This window comes from Solanum tuberosum, unplaced genomic scaffold (assembly GCF_000226075.1).
Source record: "Solanum tuberosum cultivar DM 1-3 516 R44 unplaced genomic scaffold, SolTub_3.0 scf00129, whole genome shotgun sequence".
Lineage (NCBI taxonomy): Eukaryota > Viridiplantae > Streptophyta > Magnoliopsida > Solanales > Solanaceae > Solanum > Solanum tuberosum.
Window position 1 is genome coordinate 971,780 of NW_006239057.1, and position 22,236 is coordinate 994,015.

The following is a 22,236-nucleotide window of genomic DNA, read 5'->3' on the forward strand; positions in this document are numbered from 1 at the left end:
TTGAGTATTGCAAGCCACGGAAAGACTTCAGTAAACCTTACCCTTACCTTACGGAGGTTGTAATTGTGTCTAATCATGTAGACGAAATACACTGCAACATAATAACCATAACACTAGGGGTGTGCCCATCTTACAGAGTTTACAACACCCGATAATTGCACAAACAGAAAAAAATACTTGGTACAATCGAACTACCACACTACTCGACAGGAAACTAAGACCAAGCATCTTGATCAAGCGTATATCCTCAGACAAAACTTGAAAATGTAATTTTGGCGGAGAAAGCAAGTCTCTAACAACAAAATAGGCAAGCATCCTAAAAGGCTAAAGCTCAGGCAACTCGGATTATTCTGGGCAATAAATTCTGTATACTCGTGCCATAAATAAACAATGGCTTCAAATGGAAAATTATGTGATTGATGCCAAATCCTTTGGGATGCAAATTGCTGCAATATCCAAGTGTTAGTACCATAACAGATCAACGCTTGACCCATTGGTAGCTCTTTCTTGCTTTTGCTTTACCAGGTTTTTTCCTCTCCACAACTCTCGAGTCTCTCGTCAAGTAGCCACCTGCAAAGACAATGATAGGCAGATTTGATCATACAAGCCCAATTTACATATGTTTGGGATGCAAAACAAGTGGGAGCTCGATTGCAACTGTGGCATTATAACAATTACCAACATATACATCTTCGAACTTAACATTGTAGGAAAGACGAAGTCATAGATTTGACAAGCCAAGAACCCTAAAAAATGCACTTAGGTGAGGCAGTACATGTAGCAACTGTAAGTATTACCTTCTCTGAGGGGAGGTCGCAACTCTGGGTCCCAATTCTGTAATGCCCTGCTGATGCCCAGCTGAATTGCACCAACTTGACCTGATTTGGGCATATCAATTATCCAAAACCACATAGAGAAAAATTTAAGGCAAATTTTCGAGAGCTTACAAAACATCAACGTAATGATAAAATAAAGAACACTCTACACACACTGAGAGTTGGGAAGAAAGAAGTTCATATTCCTACCTAATTCTGGAAATATAAAGTAGTTCTTTTTATCTTCTTTTTTTTTGGGGTGGGGGGAGGGGGGATGACGGAGAGGGAGCATGGTAAAATCACGAAGGCATACATAGACCAATACCCAATCACATAACCTTTTTTTGTCAAATAAGTGGGATCCAACAAGGGTATAAGGTTGATACTGTCACTAAATATTTGCCAAATAAGGAAATGTGTCATTCTTTTTGGGACTACATAAAAAGGAAAGTATGTCATACAAAATTGGGACAGAGGGAGTAGTTATTTAAACCCCAATAGCTTAAGGGAATAGTCAAGCCGAGTTCTCACTTATTTTCTCTTCCGCTTCACAGTTTTCATGATTATTAGTTCAGGGATCACTCTCTAAAGTAACGTCATACTATTCACCAAACTAGATGAAGCAAGTATAAAGTTAATCTACAAAGCACTCTCAATTAAAAGCATAACATCATAATGGACAATCTGATAAGAAGAAAGCAGTTGAAAATCAACTACAAGAGAAAGAATTGCCAAGTTTCAAAACATTAAAAGATATTTCATGCATTTCAAAACATCAAAAAACATTTCGCACAGTAAAAAAGGGAAGTTTTTCAGTCTAGTGGCCACTTTGGCCTTTCCTTCTCAAAAGAAAAACATATCTCATGCTACCCAATATCATATCACCTCTAAATCTTTTATTTGGAGATTTTGGGGTACAACATGCTCGTGCTAAGTTAAAGAGACTACAAAAGAGAGAGAGAGAGAGAGATGAAAGTGAATAAGGCATGAGGTATAGGCCTAATGAGCAAGGAGCTGAGAACCCATTTCTTTCTTTACCATCTTTCAATTTCCTTAAATTCACAGGCTCAGAGAAATGGCTCCCAAGCTGCTGATTCTTAAAAGGCATGAAAGGAGAAAAATGGTCTGTCCCTATGCTGCAGTATCTAGTGCTGCCTCCCAGATGAGGTAAAAATATGTTTAATCAATCCAAAAACTGGGAGGAATTGTTCAAGGATCCTTGAACTCTCTATGGTGAAATGAAATGGTTGGAGTCAATGTGTGTATCAATAAAATGTGCACTTTGTTTACAAAGAATTCATCAAGCATGAGGAAGAGAGAGGAAAGAAAGAAAGAGGAGTTCTGAAATCAGAAGAAATTCATTGTGTGAAAACGCATAATCAAGCTTCCAGAAATATGGATATAACACCACGGAAAGGGACTCCACTATTGAGCTCTCCTAAGTCTTCTGCTATTCCAGATAGTTCGAAATCAAGCTTCGAGAGTAACGAATGAAAATGAGCAGCCACTTGACCAGAAACCCATGACTAAGAATTTCATGTCTCCCACCATATCTGCAGCTTCCAAAGTTTCAGTTCCAATCAGAAATAAAATTTTGGCAGAAAGGAACGAACTTTCCAGCTCTTGTGAAAGCCTTCCTCACAAAGCCTCAAAATCTTGGGTCTAAACCCAGTTCCCTAAATTCAATCTCGCATCATTCTGGAAAATTATCCATTTCTTCCTACAATTAGCCTCTGAATCCGATAATGATCAAGAAAATAACTCTGTTGCTGATTCCTCTTATAAGCCATATGACCCTCTCACTAATGACCTCGGCCCTAGGATCCTGAGCAAGAGAACCTTGAAGTATTGCTTGATGACATTTCAAGTACTTCTGCAAATGAACAGTATGCTGCTGATTCAAGCTCCAAATTTTAGCTAGAAGACGCTGACAACAAGGTTGAGCAGGTCAAAAAAATCGCAGAAATATCGGAGACAGTATCAGAAGGATCTGAAGAAATTGAAATCAACAATCTTGACACTGAAATAGATTCGGGGTTATGGGCGGACGATTTTAAAGAGGACTCCCCGTTCATTAGATAGAGAAGATAGCTGAAGTCAAAGAAATTGGACCGAGTAATGCTGTTATTATTATTGGAGTTTCAGCAGCATCAGTGTGGTGACATCTTTGGTTATCATCTATGTTACAAGCAACCAAAAGCTTCTATTGAAGCTCCTCAAGCTGAATACCCAACAACCTAGTTATTGCTAGTTGTTGAAGGAGAACTCTTAGAGCGGAAAACTGAAACTTCTGTAAAGGTTTTATCTTTGCAAGAACCACAGAATGATCCCTCAGAAAATCGCAGGAACTCTCACCTTGAGAGAAAATCTGCCATTGGAAACATTAGACAAACATATTTGTGTGGACCAATAAAAGAAGCTTTGAAAGAGATCAGCCACATCAGTGCACCAAAAATTGAACTACTAGGTGAAATGATGGTTGGAGAAGCCAGCAACTCCTCCCTTAGAAGCTGTGTTAGGAAAAACAACATGATTGAAGCAGAAGGGAGCTACACTAATTTATCTAAAGGTGTTTTACCACCCAGCTCAGACATCTGATGTGGAACATACTACAGCAGATTCTCCATCATATGGAAGCTTTACAGCTGAAAACAGATCTTAAAGAAAAAGGTTGAGAAAGATGGAGAAGAGATCAAGAAAGTGGTATTGACAACTCCAGTTAGAAGATCAAGTCGATTCGAGATCGTGTTGGCATGTCTCCTTGAATGAATATCTACTGTGTGAGTTTTTGTTTGTCTAGTGGAAAAAACATCTCTGTTGTTTCATATTCTTTAGTCTTCTTTCAGATCAAATTCTAAGGATTATGTAGTAGTGTATCAAGTGCAAAGGCTTGTAACTTGTAGGAAATGACTAATCTTAACTTCCAATGGAGGATTCACTTATCTTAATCAATTTTTTTTTTTTATCAAGCATGAGTTATATGCCGGTTTAAAGGACAGACTGATTCATAACATACTGTTGAGATTTCCTACATTTTCCCTTAGTAGTACCCTGAAATTCAAGTAAAAAAAAATAAGGGCTCCGACTCCCACACAAAAAACAGGTAGTCTTAATGCAGTTGTCGAAACTACGCAGTTGCTTGAACCTCCTACTTTCGCATATCCTTGTTTGATTACTGTTCTAGACTGCACCCAGTAATACATACAAGCAAGAAAACTTTATAAGGAAATGAGTAGGATGTCATATTCTTAAAGATAAATTGGCAGCAATTACTATCAGATTAGAGGGCAGAAAAAGAAATTATTGGTAAAGGTACTGATGAGTACAACTCATCAGCATGCATACTGCTGCTTACCTGACACACCCCCTCCTTTTACAGTACATCTCACATCCCACATGCCCAATGTCTTAGTTTCAGTAAAAGGTCGAAGAAGAACAGCCCGGTGATCAAGCATTGGGAAGTATACGTCAAACTCTTTGTCATTCACCATAAATTTCCCACCACCTGGTTCAACCCAAACACGGGCTATACTACACTTCCTCCTTCCTGTCCCATAAGCCCTTCCTTTTTCATCTACTTGTTTGACTCGCGCCTTGGCTACTTCCTCTTGCTTTTGGCGCTCTATGTCACCTCTGGTTGACTTCCTAGTATTCTTTTCATAACGCATATCTTCGATTTCACTTAAAGGAGGAAGTCCTTTAATGCCATCCAGGTCCTTCAGCGCAAGCAAACTGTCCATCATTTCGTCCGTGATTCCAGATGCTGCTATTAGATCCCCAAATGCACGATTAGGACCTGGAACCAAAGGCACTTTGTTAAGAAAATTCAGAACAGGATTAAGGAATAATTGTTGCAATAAGAAGAGGTGCAGTATAATGTTTTGCATAACCAGTGCGAGAGCATGTACTGGCCACCCCTGACATCCCTCCAACTTCCCCATGGATATTCTTTCTCAAAATCTCTAACCTAGCGAAATTGAAATGCACTTGATGGGAGATAAATTCTTATTATCAAGTTACTATAACACAGACTAACCTAATCAGGAAATAGCTACAAAGCCTAAAACATGAGTCAAGAAATATCAAGTTCTCCAAACATCAAAAGCACAATGGAGTCAAAAAATTGTTACTTAAAAAAAAATAAAAAATTGGATCAAAACTCATTAGACTATGCACTAAAAACTTGACTAACACAATAGGATAGGAAATATAATCAAGCCAGTCATATAGTAACTGCCACTTGGTTTGGGAAATTGTTGTCACGTTTTGGAAAGTTAAAAATGTTTCCGGTTAGCTTGATCATTTGAGATTGTACTTAAACTATCCGATAAAACTGAAGTTGATAACTCAAATTTGTTATTATTGACACCAATAAGTCAGCCTGCTTAGTTGATACTCCAGCCACGATAAGTATCAGACAGTAATTTGCACCTACAAAAGACTGGAGTTCCTAGCTAATCTCCTACCTTACCTCAAATTCTATACTCTAGAAAAGATGACAGATTAGCCTAGTCATTTGCTACTCAACAGAGACGAGACGCCACCTAATATAAACAAATCAAAGGAAACATTAAAGCATAAGGGTGCCTTTTCACAGTGGTGTTTAGATTATAGCTGAAAAGTTGACACCTTTGCAAGAAAAATAAGCTAAAATTACCTTGAGAGAGCATGACAATTTAGGCTAATCACTGCTCAACAAATAGTACTCAAATGAGAGTAAACATAAGACTTCACAACCAAACTATGAAGCACAAATCTTTCAACCTGTAATATTGTAAGTATCGCGAAAAAATTAGCTAAAAACTACCTTTAAGAACCCCAGTAAGAACTTGCTCTTCCAATTCAAGCAGCTTTTTCTCCTCAGCACTCTGTCTTTTATCCTCCTCTTCAGAACCCCTCATTTCACTTTCTACCTTAACATCTTCTCCAATATCAAACACTCGTTCTCCTTCCCCTTCCGCATCAAAACTCCAAGGTTTATACCCTTCAGCAGTAGCCCAAATCTCCTCCCCACCACCAACACCACCCTTCACTTCACCAGCTTCCTTAAACACATCACCACTCTCTTCTTCTCCATTAGCCCAACTCACATCATCCTTTCCTATTCCCTCGACACTTTCTGAGTCTTCATTGAACACTGATTGCTCGGTTTCAGAAGAGAGTTTCCAGAAATCAGGATCCGAATTTCTGCCATTACTGTTGTTATTGTTGTTGTTGTTGTTACGCGTGGAGAAGAAATGGGGGAACAAATATGGTTTAGGGGAAATGGGTTTAGGGTTTATGAAGTGGGTTTTGGGGGAAATTAGGGTTAACAGCCGGAGATGTGAGGATTTGGAGATGAAACGAGAGAGCATTGTGAACACAAACAGAGGAAGAGAAGCTTGAATTGTTACAAGTCTGAATTTGACTGCTTATGGTAGGGAAGGCAAAGGTGATGCTTCTAATGGTTGTACTTCGTGCAATTGGTTTTTACAAGTGCTATATAATTTACCCTACTAAAAGAAAATAATTACATTAAGCTTTATTGGTATTATAATTAAAAGGAAATCCCTAATTAAAATGTCACTTTTTAATAAACATAAAATATGATAATTTTGAGACATTAAACAATAATATGATGATTAATGACAAGTGAATACATAAAATTCAAAATAAGAAATGTTAAGTGATATTCATCCTCATCGCAGCACAGTGTTCTTATTTGTTATTTTAGTTATTCACAATTTTTTTATTTCTATAAATGAAAAAAAAAAACTAGTAAGCATTTTTAAGAATTATGAGAGTCAGTAGTGTTAATGAAGAAATTTGATACATAACGAAGTGAATGATATAGTAGAGAGGTGAGCGAGAGAGAAGAGATGTGAGGGACTGAGTCAATGTATCATAAATACATGTGAATGATAATACATGTACATGCATCCCACATTCATTATGTATTTATATAGGGAGAAAGGCAAACGAGAAAGTTAGTATATCCAAATATATGTGTATCACACTCGGTACATGTATCTGGATCCCAAATTTCCATATACATTCTGAAATACAAATACATTGAGAGAGAGAGGCACGCGAGTAAGTTAGCGTATTCCAAATACATGCAAATCACTCTTAAATATAGTGTATTTAGAATAAATTGTACGTAATTTAACCCTCATATGTATGAGATGCTAGGTATCTGCGCAAAGTGGATATAGTACGAAATGTAATTTTGAAAACTAAAGTAACAACATGTAATTAGGTCCTGAACTAATAGATTTTGTGTTATTTATCTAAAGGGGAACTTTCGCATATAGCCACTTAAAAATAGCTTAATTACACTCCATAGCTATAGTTTGTTAATTACGATTCATAGTTACATGTTATAAGGAGGAAAGTGGTGAGTGGGATTGGGAGAGGTAGGAGAAAGGCAAACGAGAGAGGGCAGAGTGGAGAAAGGCAAGTGAGAGAGGGCAGAGAGTGGAGAGAAGCAAATTGTATATATATATATCTCTGTCAAATAATTGTATATATGTAACTGGTATACATGTGTATTTATATATCTGGCGAGCGAGATTGGAAGAGGAAGGAGAGAGGCGAGCGATATTGGGGAGGGATGAGAGAGGTGAGCGAGAGAGGACAGAGAGTTGAGAGAGACGAACTGTATATGTGTATAAGTCAGGTAATTATATATATATGTATTTGTATATCTGACGAGAGAGATTAGAAGAGGAGGAGAGAGGCAAGCGAGATTGTGAGAGAGAGGAAAGAGGCGAGTGAGAAAGGTCAAAGAGTTGAGAGAGACTAATTGTATTTGTATATATGTCATATAATTGTATATATATCATTAGAGTAAAATCCATGCTCTATAACGAAGAAGATAAAAATGAGTTTAAAATTCAACTCAAAGAATTAATCAACCTAAAATTGATTAGGATGAGTAAAAGTACTCATAGCAGCCCATCATTTATGGTAAGGAACCATGCTGAGGTAAAAAGAGGAAAAACTCGAATGGTTATAAACTACGAAGAGCTAAATAAAAATTTTGTTTTTGTAGGGACCTTCCTAAATTATTACATAATTTGTTCTCTAGTCCTTTTGTATTTGTATATGTATAAAAGATGACAAGTGACGTAATTAAAACTAAAATTAAGTTGCAAGCTGTAATTAATTCAAACTACAACTATATTAGCTAATTAACTAGTATATGTTTGTTTTGGTGCGTAATTTTCCCTTATCTAAATAAGGGACATTTGCTTAAATCAACCGGACCCATGGACATATAGAGTGACTATTGGGCCCAGGCCGAATCAATCATCCTGGATCCGAATAACCGAAACTGCAAAGCCCATACTCATAGCTCCGAAAATCTTTAGACAAAATTCAAATATTCCCGTATCATCGCGCCATTTTCAAAAACAGAGAAACAAAATCAACGTTTTCTCTCAAGGAACAATGAAAGAAGCATTTCCCAGTAATGGTGAACGTGAAGTTGCTTCTGATCTCCTCCTTCTCTCAGCCATATCTTCATCTCCTCTTCCAAAGTAAGACAAATTCGAACTCGAAACAAACAATTCAATTCAATTTTTCAGTTACAGAGTTGTTATTGATTACTGATCAGCTTCTGTTCTTCTGAGGTGTATTTCAGAAGCGACTGCATAACCGTGAATTCGCACAAGGTAGCTCTGAGTAATTCAAATTCGAAAAGCAAATCCGAAGCTTCCTCGATTTTGACCTCTGTTGATTGCTCGTTTGATGAGAATATATCACAATCTCGTCGCATGAAGATGATTGCCACTTTTTGGGATCAGACAATGAAGCTTAAGGTGATGATTTCATATATTTGATTTAATCTGCTATTGTGCTTTTGTTTTTGTTGAACTCCTCTGTTGCCAGTTTTTATGATCTGAAAAATGAATCTCAACTATTTCAATATGAAACAGGAATCGAACATTTTAGCTCTAATAAAAACTACCGAAAGTATTTTGGTGGAAAGTTTGATGCATTCTGTTCTAGTCTCTGAGAAAATGATCTGTTAGATTTGAATTCGCTATCTGCTGTGGTTGAGTAAATATTCATAGGATGATACTTTAGATTAATTTTCATTGCTTCAGATGGCAGATTTTCTATCCTGTATTGATTGCTTAGAGTTTTGAATTTCATTCTTCCGATCTACGAAGTTTCATTACTCTGTTTCTGAGTTTTAGGATCTTAAAATATTGATGCTTATTGTGATTCATTTTTCTCAGAGTCTATTTTACTTTCCGAATTGTAACGATTTAATAGTGGATCATTCTTTCTTCTAGTAATACTGAATTAGTTTCATTACTCTTATTTCATCTAAAGGTGAACAGAACAATCAAATTTCTCTTTTTCAAATCTTAAAGTTATCAAATCTTTGCATTTCAGATTTACATTGGAGATTTTCGCAGGTTGTTAGACAAGAGCTTCTTCATTTCCGATTGCCGGAAAATGAGCTCAGGCAAGCCAGCAGCGGCTACCTCTTCTCGGACAGCATTTTGTAGGTCCACTGCGGTTTCAGCTTCATTTTTGTCTTGTGAGTTGCTGCTTCGTATCCTTTTCCTTTTCAGTAGAGTTCATCCATTTTATATAGAACCACTGCAAAGAAGTAAAAACGTATCTGCAAGTTCACTTTTCATTTTGCAAGTTTTGTTGCATTGCTGTTACAGGGAAATTCACCATCACTCTCCAACCGTTTGAGCAAAATTTTCAGTTTCTTTCCATCCTTTTTTTTTTTGCTGCAGATAACAAGTAGACACCTCTGAAACAGGGGTGAATCAAGTTACTTATTCATATGGAATATACAATTTTGATACAAAACCACTCGAATGATTATATAACAAGACGAAGTTTAGCTCCCCAGATTTCTGACCAGGTATGCTCATTGTTAGCCAAATTTATCCACGCCAAATAAAATGTGATGTTTTGTATCTCTTTCACCCGATCTGGTAATGTCAGAGAAATGAATCCTTGACATGTTTCGAAAACTTGTTATTATCTATGTTCATATATGTTAATGCTGTGAATTTATAGTCTTTACCATTCTGGAATAGATGTCATAATATTTTGTTATCTAGGACCATTTAGCTATCAAATTGGTCAGAATTTATGTAAGGAGAAAGTGAACCAAGAAAACTAAGCTGATCTTTTCTTCCAACTGATTCAAGATGTGTTAAGTCTATTTGGTTCTTTGCTCGCCTATAACAGCATTGATTCTTGCTGATAATTTAACTAAAATGATCTTACTTAACATTGATTCATGATATTAAGGAGGTTTCGGAGAAAAACCAGACAACTATCGCTACTTGAATGCTGGTTTAAAAGAGTGGCACGATATTGAAATTTCCATGGATAAACAAATAATAAAAGATGGACACACTTCCAAAATTCCTATTTCGTCCATATATAACCTATTATAAAAAATAAAAAATAAAAAGGTGGGGAGACACTGAACCAAAAATATGAAAATCCAACAACTCCTCACCATATCTCCATTGCAGAACTGATTCATCCTTGCATGGTTTCAGACCATGTATTCTTCAACCTTCTGCACTCATGTCAACAAAACCATTATCAGAAATGAAGCCAACTAAATGATAAGAGTGACATCTGCAACTTTATGTAAATTGCATTAATAGTAACTGAAACTAGGAATTGGTGAGAACCATTCAGGCTTTTACAACAAACAGAGAAGGGCACAAACGATTCTCTGTAAAAAGTAAAGAGGAGAAAGTCCTTTACCAAATCATCTTGCCATACATTGGAAAATACTGTTACATCAGAAAACTTAAAAGGAGGAAAAAATAAAGCATGCCTTTGAATGTCTCATACTACACTAACAAAAACATTTGTGGCTCATAATGCCAACTGTATCCAAACTAACTATGCATCATGGTAATGATGCAACTTGTACAATAACACTTTTCCTGCAGCATTTCCCAGAGCCATGAATCCTCCGTGAGGACTAAAATCCAAGCAGCGAGGATAGTGGACAGCCCGATTTGGAGAGGGCCAGTTTGAAAAAACTGTAAATGATGGAATGTGAATTAGCTTTGAGCTATTTTTCTTCATGCCAGAACTGATGGCTAATATTTGAGCATCATGATTAAACTTCATAAAATCCACTTTCGTGGTCAGATTCTCAATTGCCTTGATTGGTCTTCTCTTTCCCCCTAAAAACTCTTGTTTGTTATAAATATTTACGATCCCACTGTCTGAACCAGAAGCAAACAAACTTCCATTTGGCGAAGTGCAAAGAGCAGTACCATTTATGGACCCTTCATCAACACCTTTGTGAATGCAAGTCCTTGTCCTCAAATCCCAATGGTAAATATGGCCATCTCCACCAGAGCTCAGTAATTGTTGTCCGTCATCAGAGAATGCCGCTGAGCGGACAGTTCCATTCATTTTTAGTGTCCCAATGAGCTCCTTTGTTTTGGTGGAAACTAGCAAAATATATCCTTCATTACCAAGAAAAGCAATTGTATCTGAATCAGGAGATACCTCAAAACTTTCCAGGCTCTTTTCTTCCCTGCCGACTAGAGGACCTACTTTATCTACACTTGCTTTGACCAAGTCTAAGACATGGAAGAACTTCCTTCTTCCTGATATAATAACTTGAGACCCATTGGGTAAGAAAGAAGCCTTTTTAATTGGAAAGTCTTCAAGAAAGATGCTTTGGATCTTCGTATTTCGTTTCCCGTCAATCTGGAAAAATCTGAGTTTTTTATCCAATCCACCAACAAGGAGCAACTGAGAATTCTTGTGGAACTGAACAGAATTTATCGGTGCATTTGAAGGATCAACTGCATTAGCATCAACCAGTCTTGAATATTCAAGAAGCCCCGGCAACAATTTCGTGCGACTTTTGACAACAAGATCTTCGTTTGATTGAAGAATATCATCCACCAACTTGACATCCTTGGAACCATAGTCATCAATATGTTTACCTTCCTCGTCAGAATCTTCATCATCAGAACTGTAGTTTCTGCTTTGATAATCAATTTGGGCCCATTCAGTGCCTGGATTAAGTTTAGCATGTTGAGCCCTTAGTCTTTCCACGTACGTAGAACCAGATACCACATCTTCGCCCTCTTCTTTCCTCAGCTTCCTCAATCTGTTCACACTTGCTATTTTTATACTAGCCTTCTCTTCTTCATCATCTACCCACACAGGTTTCCGCTCTTTCTCCACTTCTACGATACCTTCTTGCACCAGCTGTGCATCTCCCTCATAAACAGACAATGCACTATCAGCAACCCGGTCCACAAAGAACATAGCAGACTCATTTCCGCCATCATCTCGCTTTTCATCTTCATCATCCTTCCCGAAACCAACAGGGTTATACAATGATCCAAACAATAAGTTCTCAAGCTTCTCCATTTCCCTCTTATCCTTGATTTCTACTTCTTTATTCTCTTCATTGTGCTCTTTCTTTCTCTTCCTATTAATTTTTTTCTCACTTTCTTCCTTACCTTCACCTTTAGTCTTCCTTTTAGACTTTTCATCCCCTATCGAATGAGTAATATTCTGTGATATTAAGCTGGCCATTTCCCAAATATCCTATCACTGCAAATACAGGGAGACTCCAACTTATTACACTCAAATTGGAAAACTCATTAAACCTAACAAAGGCAATGCAAGTACTTGGCAGCAGTTCATTCGAACCAACAAAAAAAATAAAAAATGCTGCTTTAGATAATCAGAAAAAAAAGAAGACAGGAATACATATCAATTTATTTTATCTTTTCCAACTTCCACCAATTCCACCAATTACAACAAAGAAAACAATTGTATTGAAGATAATAAACTAGAAGATTATCATATAGCCAAACTTTTAATGTTGCATTCAACAATCACATAAGTTGATGCAAAACCCATAAAAGAAATCGAAAAAAAGAGAAGAAAAACAAAGGAAAATAGACAATTTAGCAGAAATTGTTACCTGAAACGAGGTGTTTTGCTTCTTTTTGTTTTACTGAGGAACGAGAGTTCTTGGAGGAATTAAATGAAACTAGGGCAAACAATTATAGAGGGGCCGGCCATTTGGGCCTAAAATATGGGCTAATGTTAATTATAAGTACAACACGTATTGCAGTATGATAGCCAAAAAATAATTTGATTAATTGGCACTAAATAACCAATTTTTTTTCTAAAAAAAAACCTTAGTAACGGATGGATTATTTTTTATACCTGAATTATAGTATTTTGATAAGGCGTTAAATCAAAGTGAATAATGATATTTGAAAATTCAAGTTGTGTTTGATTATGAATACAAATTAAAGATGTTTTTTTTTGAATTTTTGTGAAGATTACTCTTTTTAAAACTTCTAATTACATTTAGTTAGTCTAAACAATGATGGTCTATTTCTTAATCATTGTTAGGATTGTTCAAGCTAAATAAAAAAATTTGAACCAAACCCAAAAACACACTAGGTAATGACTACACCTCCCTTCATAAATTAAAACGGCACAGCCAAGACTGGCATAATCCCAACATGGAAATAATGGGTGTGGCCTAGTGATCAATCAAGTGATTGAGAATCCTGAAGTCTCAAGTTCAAAACTCCATGGAGACAAAAAAAATACTAGGTGATTCTTCTCATTTGTCCTAGCTTTTTGTTGTCCCTTTGGAAAGTGGAAACATCCGATTACAAAAGAAAAACACACGCATATACATATTTCTGGTATATCATCTACTGGACTCTTTCCTACAAATACAATGTAACATAAGATCTATAACACTAGGGGTATTCCCATCTTACAGAAATATTATTATTTTAGCCAGAAATAAAAAAGTTGCAAAGAGAGCTGAGAATCAACATAACAAGTTAAAGACATAAGTAGCTACTTTATCCATTTGATCATGTATCCTTTCAAGTTTCATAGTCGATTCACTGATACAAGACATAACACCCGTAGTTGCACAAGCAGAAACAAACGTTTATTACAAACGAACTACCACACAACTACTCGAAAGGAAACTGAGACCAAACATCTTAATCAAGACTTGACAATGTAATTTTGGCGGCTGATAGGGTTCATGACCACTGGGGGACCAGCAGTGCGAGGCCATGCCTGAAATTTTTTGTCAGTCTCTTTCCACCATTCGTTGTTTGCAACGGTATGTGGAGTAGTACCTGTATGAAACGACACGAGTGCCTGTAAGCACAACCAAATTCAAAATTGAAGTAAATTGATAAATAATTTTGTACTTGCCTCCAAACACCTTCTTGTCTGCAATAACAACATCACAAACATATGCAACAGCAAATGATGCCAACACTGAACCAACAATGTACTTTGTTGCCATTCTTGAACTCCAACAACTGAAAGATTACCTAAAACACAATAAGACAGTAATTTGAGTGCTTAAAGAATAGAAAGGCCTTGGGCCCTTGAAACTACACTTCAAAAGAAGAAAGAACTCATGACGATATCCAGTTGTTTTCAGTGCAGCAAAAGATGGTAATAAAACGCTGTTGCTGCATTAGATTTGAAGAAACTAAAAAATCATAATATCGTAATATCAAGATCTACATGGATGATTCTTTACCCACTATCATTAGCTCTATAATGTAGTGACACATTGATGTTACAGGTTATCGGAAGGAATACATGAATCATTTTGAGATCTTCAGTTTGATCAGCAAGCAAACTAGCACATGATATACCATATGGACAGACAACAAAAGATAGTTATATATTAGAACAATGTTTGGTTCAAGAAAAGAGAGGTGAATGGTAGTGTGGGTGGTAAAACTGTTGATTCTTCTCCAAAAAGGTATTCACACTTCCCGTCATGTCGTTTGGTACATCTGACAGGGAAGTAAGAGAACATTATATCCTCCTTTCCCCCTAAATTAAAGAAGGTGTTGCGTAAACCTGGTATCTTACCTAACCAAATAGGATCGTTATCCCGATCCTAAACTCCTACTTTTCCAACCCGACAAACAAACTGTAAGTCCGCACCTAATATGAGAACAAAGTATGATGATAATTCAAAACCTATGTTGCTCAGACTCTTCAAAAATGTCAACAGGTGTGTATCGGATACTCCAAAAGTAATGTATTTTTGGAGAATCTGAGAGAGGTGCAGCATCAAAAGTGAAGAGTCTGCGCAACTTAGTTCAAAACACTTAACTCATGCACATTCACAACTTACTTGTAGTTGACCCTAGGAGAAAAAATTAACCAAAAACACAAGAACCTAATAAGAAAATAACTTCACAACAGGACCAACACATTCACATTCTTTTGCCATTTCTACTAGCATGCCTTAAGAACTCCGGGAGTTCATTGCTTATCATAAAGAATTCACCTAATATTATCACCTAAACAGTCTCATTTTTTATTTTAAAAAGCTTATATTTTTCCTCTTTTTTAGTTCAAAGGCCTTAGTTCAAGTCCAACAAAATCAAACATTTACTCAATGAAGAAAAATTCTTTGTAGATCCATATTCCCAATATCTATCAAGCTTCTGTAAGCAAGTTCAATTTTAGAAAATACTTTCAAAAAACAATAGAAGTTAAAATGAACTTTAACCATTAATCCAGCATACAACAAATGAAGATTCTTTGGAACTAATTTCAAGAAGCTTTAGCAATTTCATACCAACATTTTACTCATCGGGGCAGTAATCAATAGCACAAATCCTCTAAATAATAATAAAAAAATAGTAAATTTACTTACAGAAATGAAAGAGGAATTAGGAGCTTACCACGATGAGCTTGAAGTGGGAGAATTGATAATGAGTGTTCTTTGCTCAAATGTTCTAGAAATGAGAAGTGGATAGTGCTAAATACGACGCCGTTTGACTCTAGTCATTTTTTTTAAAAAAAAAAAACATGTAATTTTTTTGGATATGTTATTCTAATTATTTCACAATTTTAAAATCACATACTCACATTTTTCTGAATATTTTATCGAAAATAACTTGTTCTATCTTCACAAGTTGGTGATATGTTGTTATTGTCAGTGTAGTAAGGATATTTTAGTGTATCCCATGTTTTTCAACAGTAAAATCTAAATTATTTAACATCCTAATAAAATGAATATATTATTCAAGCTTATCTTTGTTTAGAATTTTATAGTAGAGAAGATGTAAGCATTTGATTTTAAAAGAAAAGTATGCATCTACAATTAAATCATATTTTTTGAGAATGAACAATTAAATCATATTATAAAGATAATTAGTTTTGGACTATTGAGAAACCCCCCCTTCTGCCCGTATCCCTGGAACTTGTTTTGCTTTTTTGCTTTAAAGGTGTTTATTGCTCGTTTGGTGGGAGGGATAAGGAATAACTAATCTCAAAATTAATTTTAGGATGAGTTTATACCATCTTTAGTTGTGATAAAATCATGGGATAACTTATTCCTGATTAGTTATCTCGAGATTGTAGTGTTATTTTTATTCCACAACGAGTGTGAAAAAACTAATCCCGAGTTAATTAATTTTGAAACAACTTATTCCCAATCAAATGAGCTCTAGTGTAATTTATCGTAAAGTATGAATTAGAGATTACGAGCTATTCCTTTTCAAGTGAACAATGACATGGTACTCATAGATTCCTAAACACAACATTTCGAACCCCATGAACACAAGAATTTCTTTTCTCAGAGTCAGACCGCACCTTATAACGAAAGGAGAAGAAAGGCCAAATCAACCCCCACCCCACCACCAAAAGAACAATGCAACAGTGAAATTCTTAAAATGTGCTGATTAAAAAATAACAAGAAGGCTGCAACTTCCTTCTTTACATTGACCTCCCTTATGCCTTTGAAGTTCCTTTATGTTCCCTTTCAACATGTTCTACAAGGGACACTGGATCGCGAAAACCTTTACTACATCTGGGGCAGACATCGACTGTCAAGTTCATGACACCGTTCTTTTCATGGACTTTTTGTACGTGGCTCACGAGAGCTGTGACTGAAGAAAATCTTAGAGTGCATTGTGGGCATTGCTCAACTTGCCCGTTAGCATTCCCACTATGGTTTGTGGCATTGCTGCTTTGGCCCCTTCCAGTGCTCAATTTTGCTATTCCAGCTTCGGCTGCCTTGTAGAAGGATGAGGCCCAACTAGAGGATGATGTGGCTGGAGCTTTCTTGGGCTCGTCTTTTCTACTTCCAGTTCGAAAGTTCATAAACGAGAATGCTGCTTCTGGTTTCTTACGTCCAGGACATTTGTGATCAGGTCCAAACCGATGCTTCAAACAATGATCTACAGTACACTCCCGACATTTGATTGTGTTTGAGAAAGTCAAGAACTCTCTGCAGCCAGGTACGGGACATTTTCTTTTCTTTGTGGCTTTTTCGTAGTTTGATGGATCACATTCCGTGTTTACATGTGATTCCCAAGTTATATTCGGGTCTTCATCAGGAATAAGGTGTACTCCTTTTGCACAGAGTGGGCAAACAACCACAGTAACATCATTCTTGTTCGCTGTCGGACAGTGGTGTCTATTATAGCTCCGATGCTCTAGACAATACACCTGCCAAGTTTCATAACCCACATTAAGCCCCTTTTAGATCCACAAGAGGGGTTTGGGGAGGGAAGAGTGTACACTGACCTAACCCCTCCCTCTTAGATCGTAGAGATAGAGAGGTTGTTTCCGATAGACCCTCGACTTAAAAGAATAGTAACAACAACGAAATACTGTGAAATGGAAAACAGTACACAACAAAGATTGGCACACTTTTGCAATGTCAAAATGCCATCATAAGGAAAATTAAGTCCATTTTAAGCATGATCAACTTGCAAATAGTTTCAGAACAACTTTAACGGAGAAGTTACTTTTTAATAAATAACGCAGAAAGAGTCACAGAGGGAAAAGGGCTCAAATTTTCTATGAAGGTGCTATACAGCAAATGCAAAGATGAGAATATAGCACAGAATAAACTTGTCATAGCGCATTCAAAATGATAGAGATACAATGGAGTTCTACCACTGCAACACATTTGTAATCAGAATGCCATTTATTTTTCACATCTTCAGCAGACAGCAAACTTACTCACTGAAAAAGCTATGAATAATTCAAAGGAACCTCAGTCAGATATAAAAAACCAGATCATTATAAATAATAAAAACAAAAAACAAGGACATCCTACTCTCAAGCATCCCAGCTAAAATAGATCAACAATGCAAATAATGTACATCAGCTTCTTAAGTATAGCAGATTTATCGCTACTTCTTCGATGCTAGAGCCAAAGTAAGGAAAAGTTATGACACTCAATATCACTTTCTCCCATTCGCTGAATTTTTTAAATACATCATCAAGATCAACTTTTTATGTCCACAAACCCCACAAAGAAAAAGAAACACACCAGATCAGAAATAAGAAAAACCTTCAAATGCAGCTTGACCAAAAAGATCTCAACTTTGATTAATGGATCAACTATGTTCTAATACCAAATAGCTGGAATCAGCTATATGAATCCTCTAAATCCCTTCCACACTGTTCACCCCTTCCCTTCTCAATAATCAATAATTTGTCTTTTTAAGACAAATTATAGATTCTTAAATCTCACATTATTGCAGGTTCAAGCCCCACACCATGCAAAACGAAGCCTGGTGTTTAAGTGGAGAAGGGTAGAGGGTCGAGCCCATTATCCACCGAGTTTATAAGGCTGTGATTGGTCCAAAGGGTGGGTCACAAACGGATTTCTCGGTTATAAAAAAAAAAACTCACATTATCCCCTAAAGTGACTAACAAATCTACAGCCAAACTAGAAAGTCCAGCAAACACTAAATGCACCTAACGTGAGTGCAACAAATATACAACAACAACTAAACCTTAATCCCAACTAACAGGTCCCGCCTATACCGAAAAAGATTTCAACTTAGAACACTCAGGGTCATTTTTCCCACTTAAGTGAATTCCCATAAACATCATCAAGATCAATTTTTTATGCTCGCAAAACCCACAAAGAAAAAGGAACCTACCAAATCAGATTCAAGAAAAATCTTTAAACATAGCTTCCAACCAAAAAGATCTCACCTTCGATTAATATATCAACTATGCTTCAATACCTGGCATCAGTAATATGAATCTTCTAAATATATTCCACACTAGTCATCCCTTTCCATTTAAATACTCAATATGTTGTCTTTAAGCTCATACTAATACCCATTATCACTTACAAATCTATAGCCAAACTAGAAAAACTCCAACAAACACTAAATACACCTAAGGGAAGTTCAACAATAACAATTAAACCTCAATTTCAACTAATTGGTCTCACCAAAATATAAAAGATTTCAACTTTAATCAAAATAAGTACCAAATAACAAACAAGGCTTAAACACAAGGGGTTTGGCCTTCTGGGTCGAGCTCATCACATGGGGAACGCATAGTGCGATTTATCTCTCATGTCTAGTTTGCGAGCTATTGCACAAGACATACTCAATAGTTTGTCTTAAATCTCATACTAATCCCTATAGTCACTTACAAATCTAAAGTCAAACTAGAAAGACTCTAACAAACACTAAATACACCTAAGGCAAGTTCAACAAACACAACTAAACCTTAATTTCAACTAATTAGTCTCACCTAAACATACAAGATTTCAACTTTAATCAAATAAGTACCAAATAACAAACAAGGCTTAATACACAAGGGGGTTAGCCTTCTGGGTCAAGCATCACATGGGGCTTGCCTAGTGGGTTTACCTCTACTGTGTGATTTACGAGCTATTGCACAGGAATGGGATGGTTGCGGGTTCCCTTGTCATAAAAAAAACATGCAAAATTGCCACTACTCATCCCTTTCCATTTCAAAACTCAATAATTTGTCTCAAATCTCATACTAATGCCCATAGTCACTTACAAATCTATAGTCAAACTACAAAGACTCCAACAAACACTAAATACACCTAAGGTAAGTTCAACAATAACAACTAAACCTCAATTTCAACTAATTAGTCTCACCTAAACATACAAGATTTCAACTTTAATCAAATAAGTACCAAATAACAAACAAGGGTTAAAACACAAGGGGGTTAGCCTTCCGGGTTGAGCTCGTCACATGACGCTTGCCTAGTACGATTTACATATCTTGAGTGGTTTGCGAGCTATTGCACAGGAACAAGGTTGCTAAAAAACACAAAATTGACCATAGTGAATGTAAAAATGAAATCAGGAGGAACCTGGTGACAACAATCGCAGGTAAAAGGCAAGAAATCAATCTGCCGGCAGTCATCTACAAAGCAATGTTTTCCAAGATTTGGAAATTCTGGCGTCCCCATTGAAATTATCAATAAACTTCTTCAAGCAAAAAAAAATAATAATAAGAAAAGTAAAAAAAAAATAATCAAGAATCTGAAAATGTTTAATCGATAAATTATACTGATATATCTAATTAATTCCCTTGATTTTTTTAGAGAATTGGTAAAATGGATATTGAATTTGCCTTTAGAAAATTCTGGGAAAGAGACAACACAACAGCAGAATTGAGAATTAAGCAAAAGTTCAATGTTGGGGTTTATCGAAAGTCGTAATTTTAGGTAGGGGACTCAATTGTAATTTTTTAATTCTTGTTGGATCCATTTTAATTTTAAAAAGTTGGCTTATTAAATTTAATTAATTTCGCTTGAGAGAAGATATTAAGGTTAAAACGTACTTAATATGTGCTTTGATTGGAGCTAGTGAGCATGCGTTTATCCATGAAAGATTATAAATATGTTTAGACGATGAATTCTCATATCGATCCCAAACAATTATGAGTAATAATATTGATACTCACATTGAATTTTAAGTAGTTTTATTAGTGTTTTCGCTAGTTTTAATCAAAACAAAAACCTTATATATAGTCACAGAGTAATACACATACAATATTTTATCCCTATTATCAATGATGAAAGATATATTATGTATTGACAAATACAGTCGTTGCACAAAAAAATAGTTATTAAATAATGACATTATAATTCAATAAGAAATACCAAAGGGATATATTACATCATATAAACAACCACATATTATTTTTGTATATAAAAAGAGTACAATTGTAAATCTTGACTAGAAAATAGAAATACATAGTAGTCTTATTAAAACTTCAATCCATATATATATATTAATAATATTTAATAGGTATTCTTTTATTGTGCTATATTGAAAATCTATAGTATAAATTCTAATAATTATACAAAAGAGCTTCATCCTTTGAACTTTCTACTGAAGGGCACTTTGGTGAGATATCTTCAATATTGTTAAAATGGACATTTTTGCACATAGCCTCTGAAGGTTTTCCATTTTCCCCTACTAATTTTATATTCTTCATTATAATTCCTTCACATGGAAAGTTTTTGCTGCAATCAAATTTGATGGCCACCTTTGTTGCACTCGTGCCCTTGATATTCTCATACACCACATTTTTCACTTGAACTGCTGAATACTGGAACAAACAAAAGAGATTAAATAATAGTCAGAGGCCGAGTTGAATTTTTTTTCAAACTTTATGATTTCTACGATTTACACTAATGTTTTTTTTAAGGTTATAGTTTACTTATATGTGATTCGTTTTGAAGTGACTTCATCTATATGCTTAACACATGCATGTACTACTTGTTGTGTAGTCAAATTTCCGGTCAGTCATGATTGACTTTGAATCAATATTTCAGATATCATTAGATTTGGATTTAATGTTTTGTGCATATGTTTCTCAACCTTACATACAAAATATTAGATGACGTCTAACATTTGAATGACTTACAAAATTTTAGATCATGATCTAACATTTTTTCATATGATTTTCAGTTTTCTTAAAGAGGATTTTTAGACCATAGTCTAAAAGATCTATAAGTTAGAAGAAAAATAAAAAGAATAAATGAATACTATCATTTACTAAAAATCTATTCAAAAAGTTACAACTAGTGAAAAAAATCTCAAATTTTTAATGATGTAAGGTAATTTAAGAAGTAATAAAATATAATTAATTGTTCCTTAATCAATAATTACCTGTTGTTTACATGGTTCAACTTGATCACAATAGTTTTGGTCTATAATTATGGGATTCTCAACGTCTTGCATTTCCACATTCTGAAATTTGATGTTGCTAGCTTCTCCAGATCCTCCCTACATAATTAAACCACGTTAGATTAATTAATATAATGCTTAATTACATGTTAATTAAATCTCTAATTAATAAGTTCTCACCCCCTCTTTATTAAAAGTTTGGATTAACCATGACCCCAAAATGGTAACGACGAGTATATGGATAAACCAAATTTCTAACGGAAGACAAAAATATTTTTACATAGTACGAGTGCAATAATCTGAACTATTTTCCTATATAACATAGAAAGTTAGTCTAATGCATACTTTTATCCGAATGTGGAATTTTTAGCATGAATTTGAATTTAGTTAGACTTTAATATCGATATCCGGAAATCATTTTGAAAAAAAAGGTTGGGGGGGGGGGGGGGTAT

The 22,236-nt window shown here is 35.5% G+C and overlaps 5 protein-coding genes across 8 annotated transcripts in view; all 5 read right to left on the reverse strand.

The window, feature by feature from the left end:
• Nucleotides 1-81: 81 nt before the first annotated feature.
• Nucleotides 82-6,268, reverse strand: LOC102587067 (37S ribosomal protein S9, mitochondrial). Its single transcript, XM_006351253.2, has 4 exons — nt 5,623-6,268; nt 4,171-4,611; nt 798-878; nt 82-570 (listed from the first exon to the last, which is right to left on the reverse strand). Exons 1-4 carry the CDS (start codon nt 6,167-6,169, stop codon nt 479-481), a joined length of 1,161 nt encoding a protein of 386 aa, XP_006351315.1. The 5' UTR covers nt 6,170-6,268; the 3' UTR covers nt 82-478.
• Nucleotides 6,269-10,524: 4,256 nt separating this feature from the next.
• On the reverse strand, nt 10,525-12,848 carry LOC102587394 (U3 small nucleolar RNA-associated protein 18 homolog). The gene is made up of 2 exons (XM_006351254.2): nt 12,757-12,848; nt 10,525-12,380 (listed from the first exon to the last, which is right to left on the reverse strand). Exon 2 carries the CDS (start codon nt 12,360-12,362, stop codon nt 10,695-10,697), a length of 1,668 nt encoding a protein of 555 aa, XP_006351316.1. The 5' UTR covers nt 12,363-12,380; nt 12,757-12,848; the 3' UTR covers nt 10,525-10,694.
• Nucleotides 12,849-13,635: 787 nt separating this feature from the next.
• LOC102587721 (uncharacterized) lies at nt 13,636-15,614 on the reverse strand. Of its 2 annotated transcripts, none has more exons than XM_006351255.2 (3): nt 15,533-15,614; nt 14,031-14,152; nt 13,636-13,951 (listed from the first exon to the last, which is right to left on the reverse strand). In XM_006351255.2, the coding sequence occupies exons 2-3, from the start codon at nt 14,122-14,124 to the stop codon at nt 13,815-13,817; spliced, it is 231 nt and encodes a 76-aa protein (XP_006351317.1). In that variant the 5' UTR covers nt 14,125-14,152; nt 15,533-15,614; the 3' UTR covers nt 13,636-13,814. The 2 variants fall into 2 exon arrangements, with proteins under 2 accessions (XP_006351317.1, XP_006351318.1); XM_006351256.2 differs by having other exon boundaries at nt 15,505-15,565.
• Nucleotides 15,615-16,395: 781 nt separating this feature from the next.
• LOC102588255 (zinc finger AN1 and C2H2 domain-containing stress-associated protein 13) lies at nt 16,396-20,271 on the reverse strand. Of its 3 annotated transcripts, none has more exons than XM_015310449.1 (3): nt 20,220-20,271; nt 19,957-20,071; nt 16,396-17,303 (listed from the first exon to the last, which is right to left on the reverse strand). In XM_015310449.1, the coding sequence occupies exons 2-3, from the start codon at nt 20,053-20,055 to the stop codon at nt 16,584-16,586; spliced, it is 819 nt and encodes a 272-aa protein (XP_015165935.1). In that variant the 5' UTR covers nt 20,056-20,071; nt 20,220-20,271; the 3' UTR covers nt 16,396-16,583. The 3 variants fall into 3 exon arrangements, with proteins under 3 accessions (XP_015165935.1, XP_006351319.1, XP_015165934.1); XM_006351257.2 differs by having other exon boundaries at nt 19,957-20,074; XM_015310448.1 differs by lacking the exon at nt 20,220-20,271 and having other exon boundaries at nt 19,957-20,213.
• A 671-nt stretch (nt 20,272-20,942) lies between these two features.
• Nucleotides 20,943-22,236, reverse strand: part of LOC102588588 (polygalacturonase-2) — a 6,389-nt gene continuing 5,095 nt past the window's right edge. The window contains exons 8-9 of the mRNA XM_006351258.1: nt 21,767-21,883; nt 20,943-21,203 (exon numbers count right to left, since the gene is read on the reverse strand). Coding sequence (XP_006351320.1) covers nt 20,943-21,203; nt 21,767-21,883 — 378 coding nt within the window. The remainder of the gene's footprint in view (nt 21,204-21,766; nt 21,884-22,236) is intronic.

Excerpts from the sequence above, each read along its gene's own strand:
- LOC102588255 (XM_015310449.1), bottom strand. The coding sequence starts at position 20,055 with ATGGGGACGCCAGAATTTCCAAATCTTGGAAAACATTGCTTTGTAGAT. Across the intron at positions 17,304-19,956 it reads CCTGCGATTGTTGTCACCAG|GTGTATTGTCTAGAGCATCG; the intron begins GTTCCTCCTGAT and ends GAAACTTGGCAG.
- LOC102587067 (XM_006351253.2), bottom strand. The coding sequence starts at position 6,169 with ATGCTCTCTCGTTTCATCTCCAAATCCTCACATCTCCGGCTGTTAACC. Across the intron at positions 4,612-5,622 it reads TCTTACTGGGGTTCTTAAAG|GTCCTAATCGTGCATTTGGG; the intron begins GTAGTTTTTAGC and ends CTTTGGTTCCAG. Across the intron at positions 879-4,170 it reads AAAAGGAGGGGGTGTGTCAG|GTCAAGTTGGTGCAATTCAG; the intron begins GTAAGCAGCAGT and ends TGCCCAAATCAG.
- LOC102587721 (XM_006351255.2), bottom strand. The coding sequence starts at position 14,124 with ATGGCAACAAAGTACATTGTTGGTTCAGTGTTGGCATCATTTGCTGTT. Across the intron at positions 13,952-14,030 it reads AGACAAGAAGGTGTTTGGAG|GTACTACTCCACATACCGTT; the intron begins GCAAGTACAAAA and ends CGTTTCATACAG.
- LOC102587394 (XM_006351254.2), bottom strand. The coding sequence starts at position 12,362 with ATGGCCAGCTTAATATCACAGAATATTACTCATTCGATAGGGGATGAA.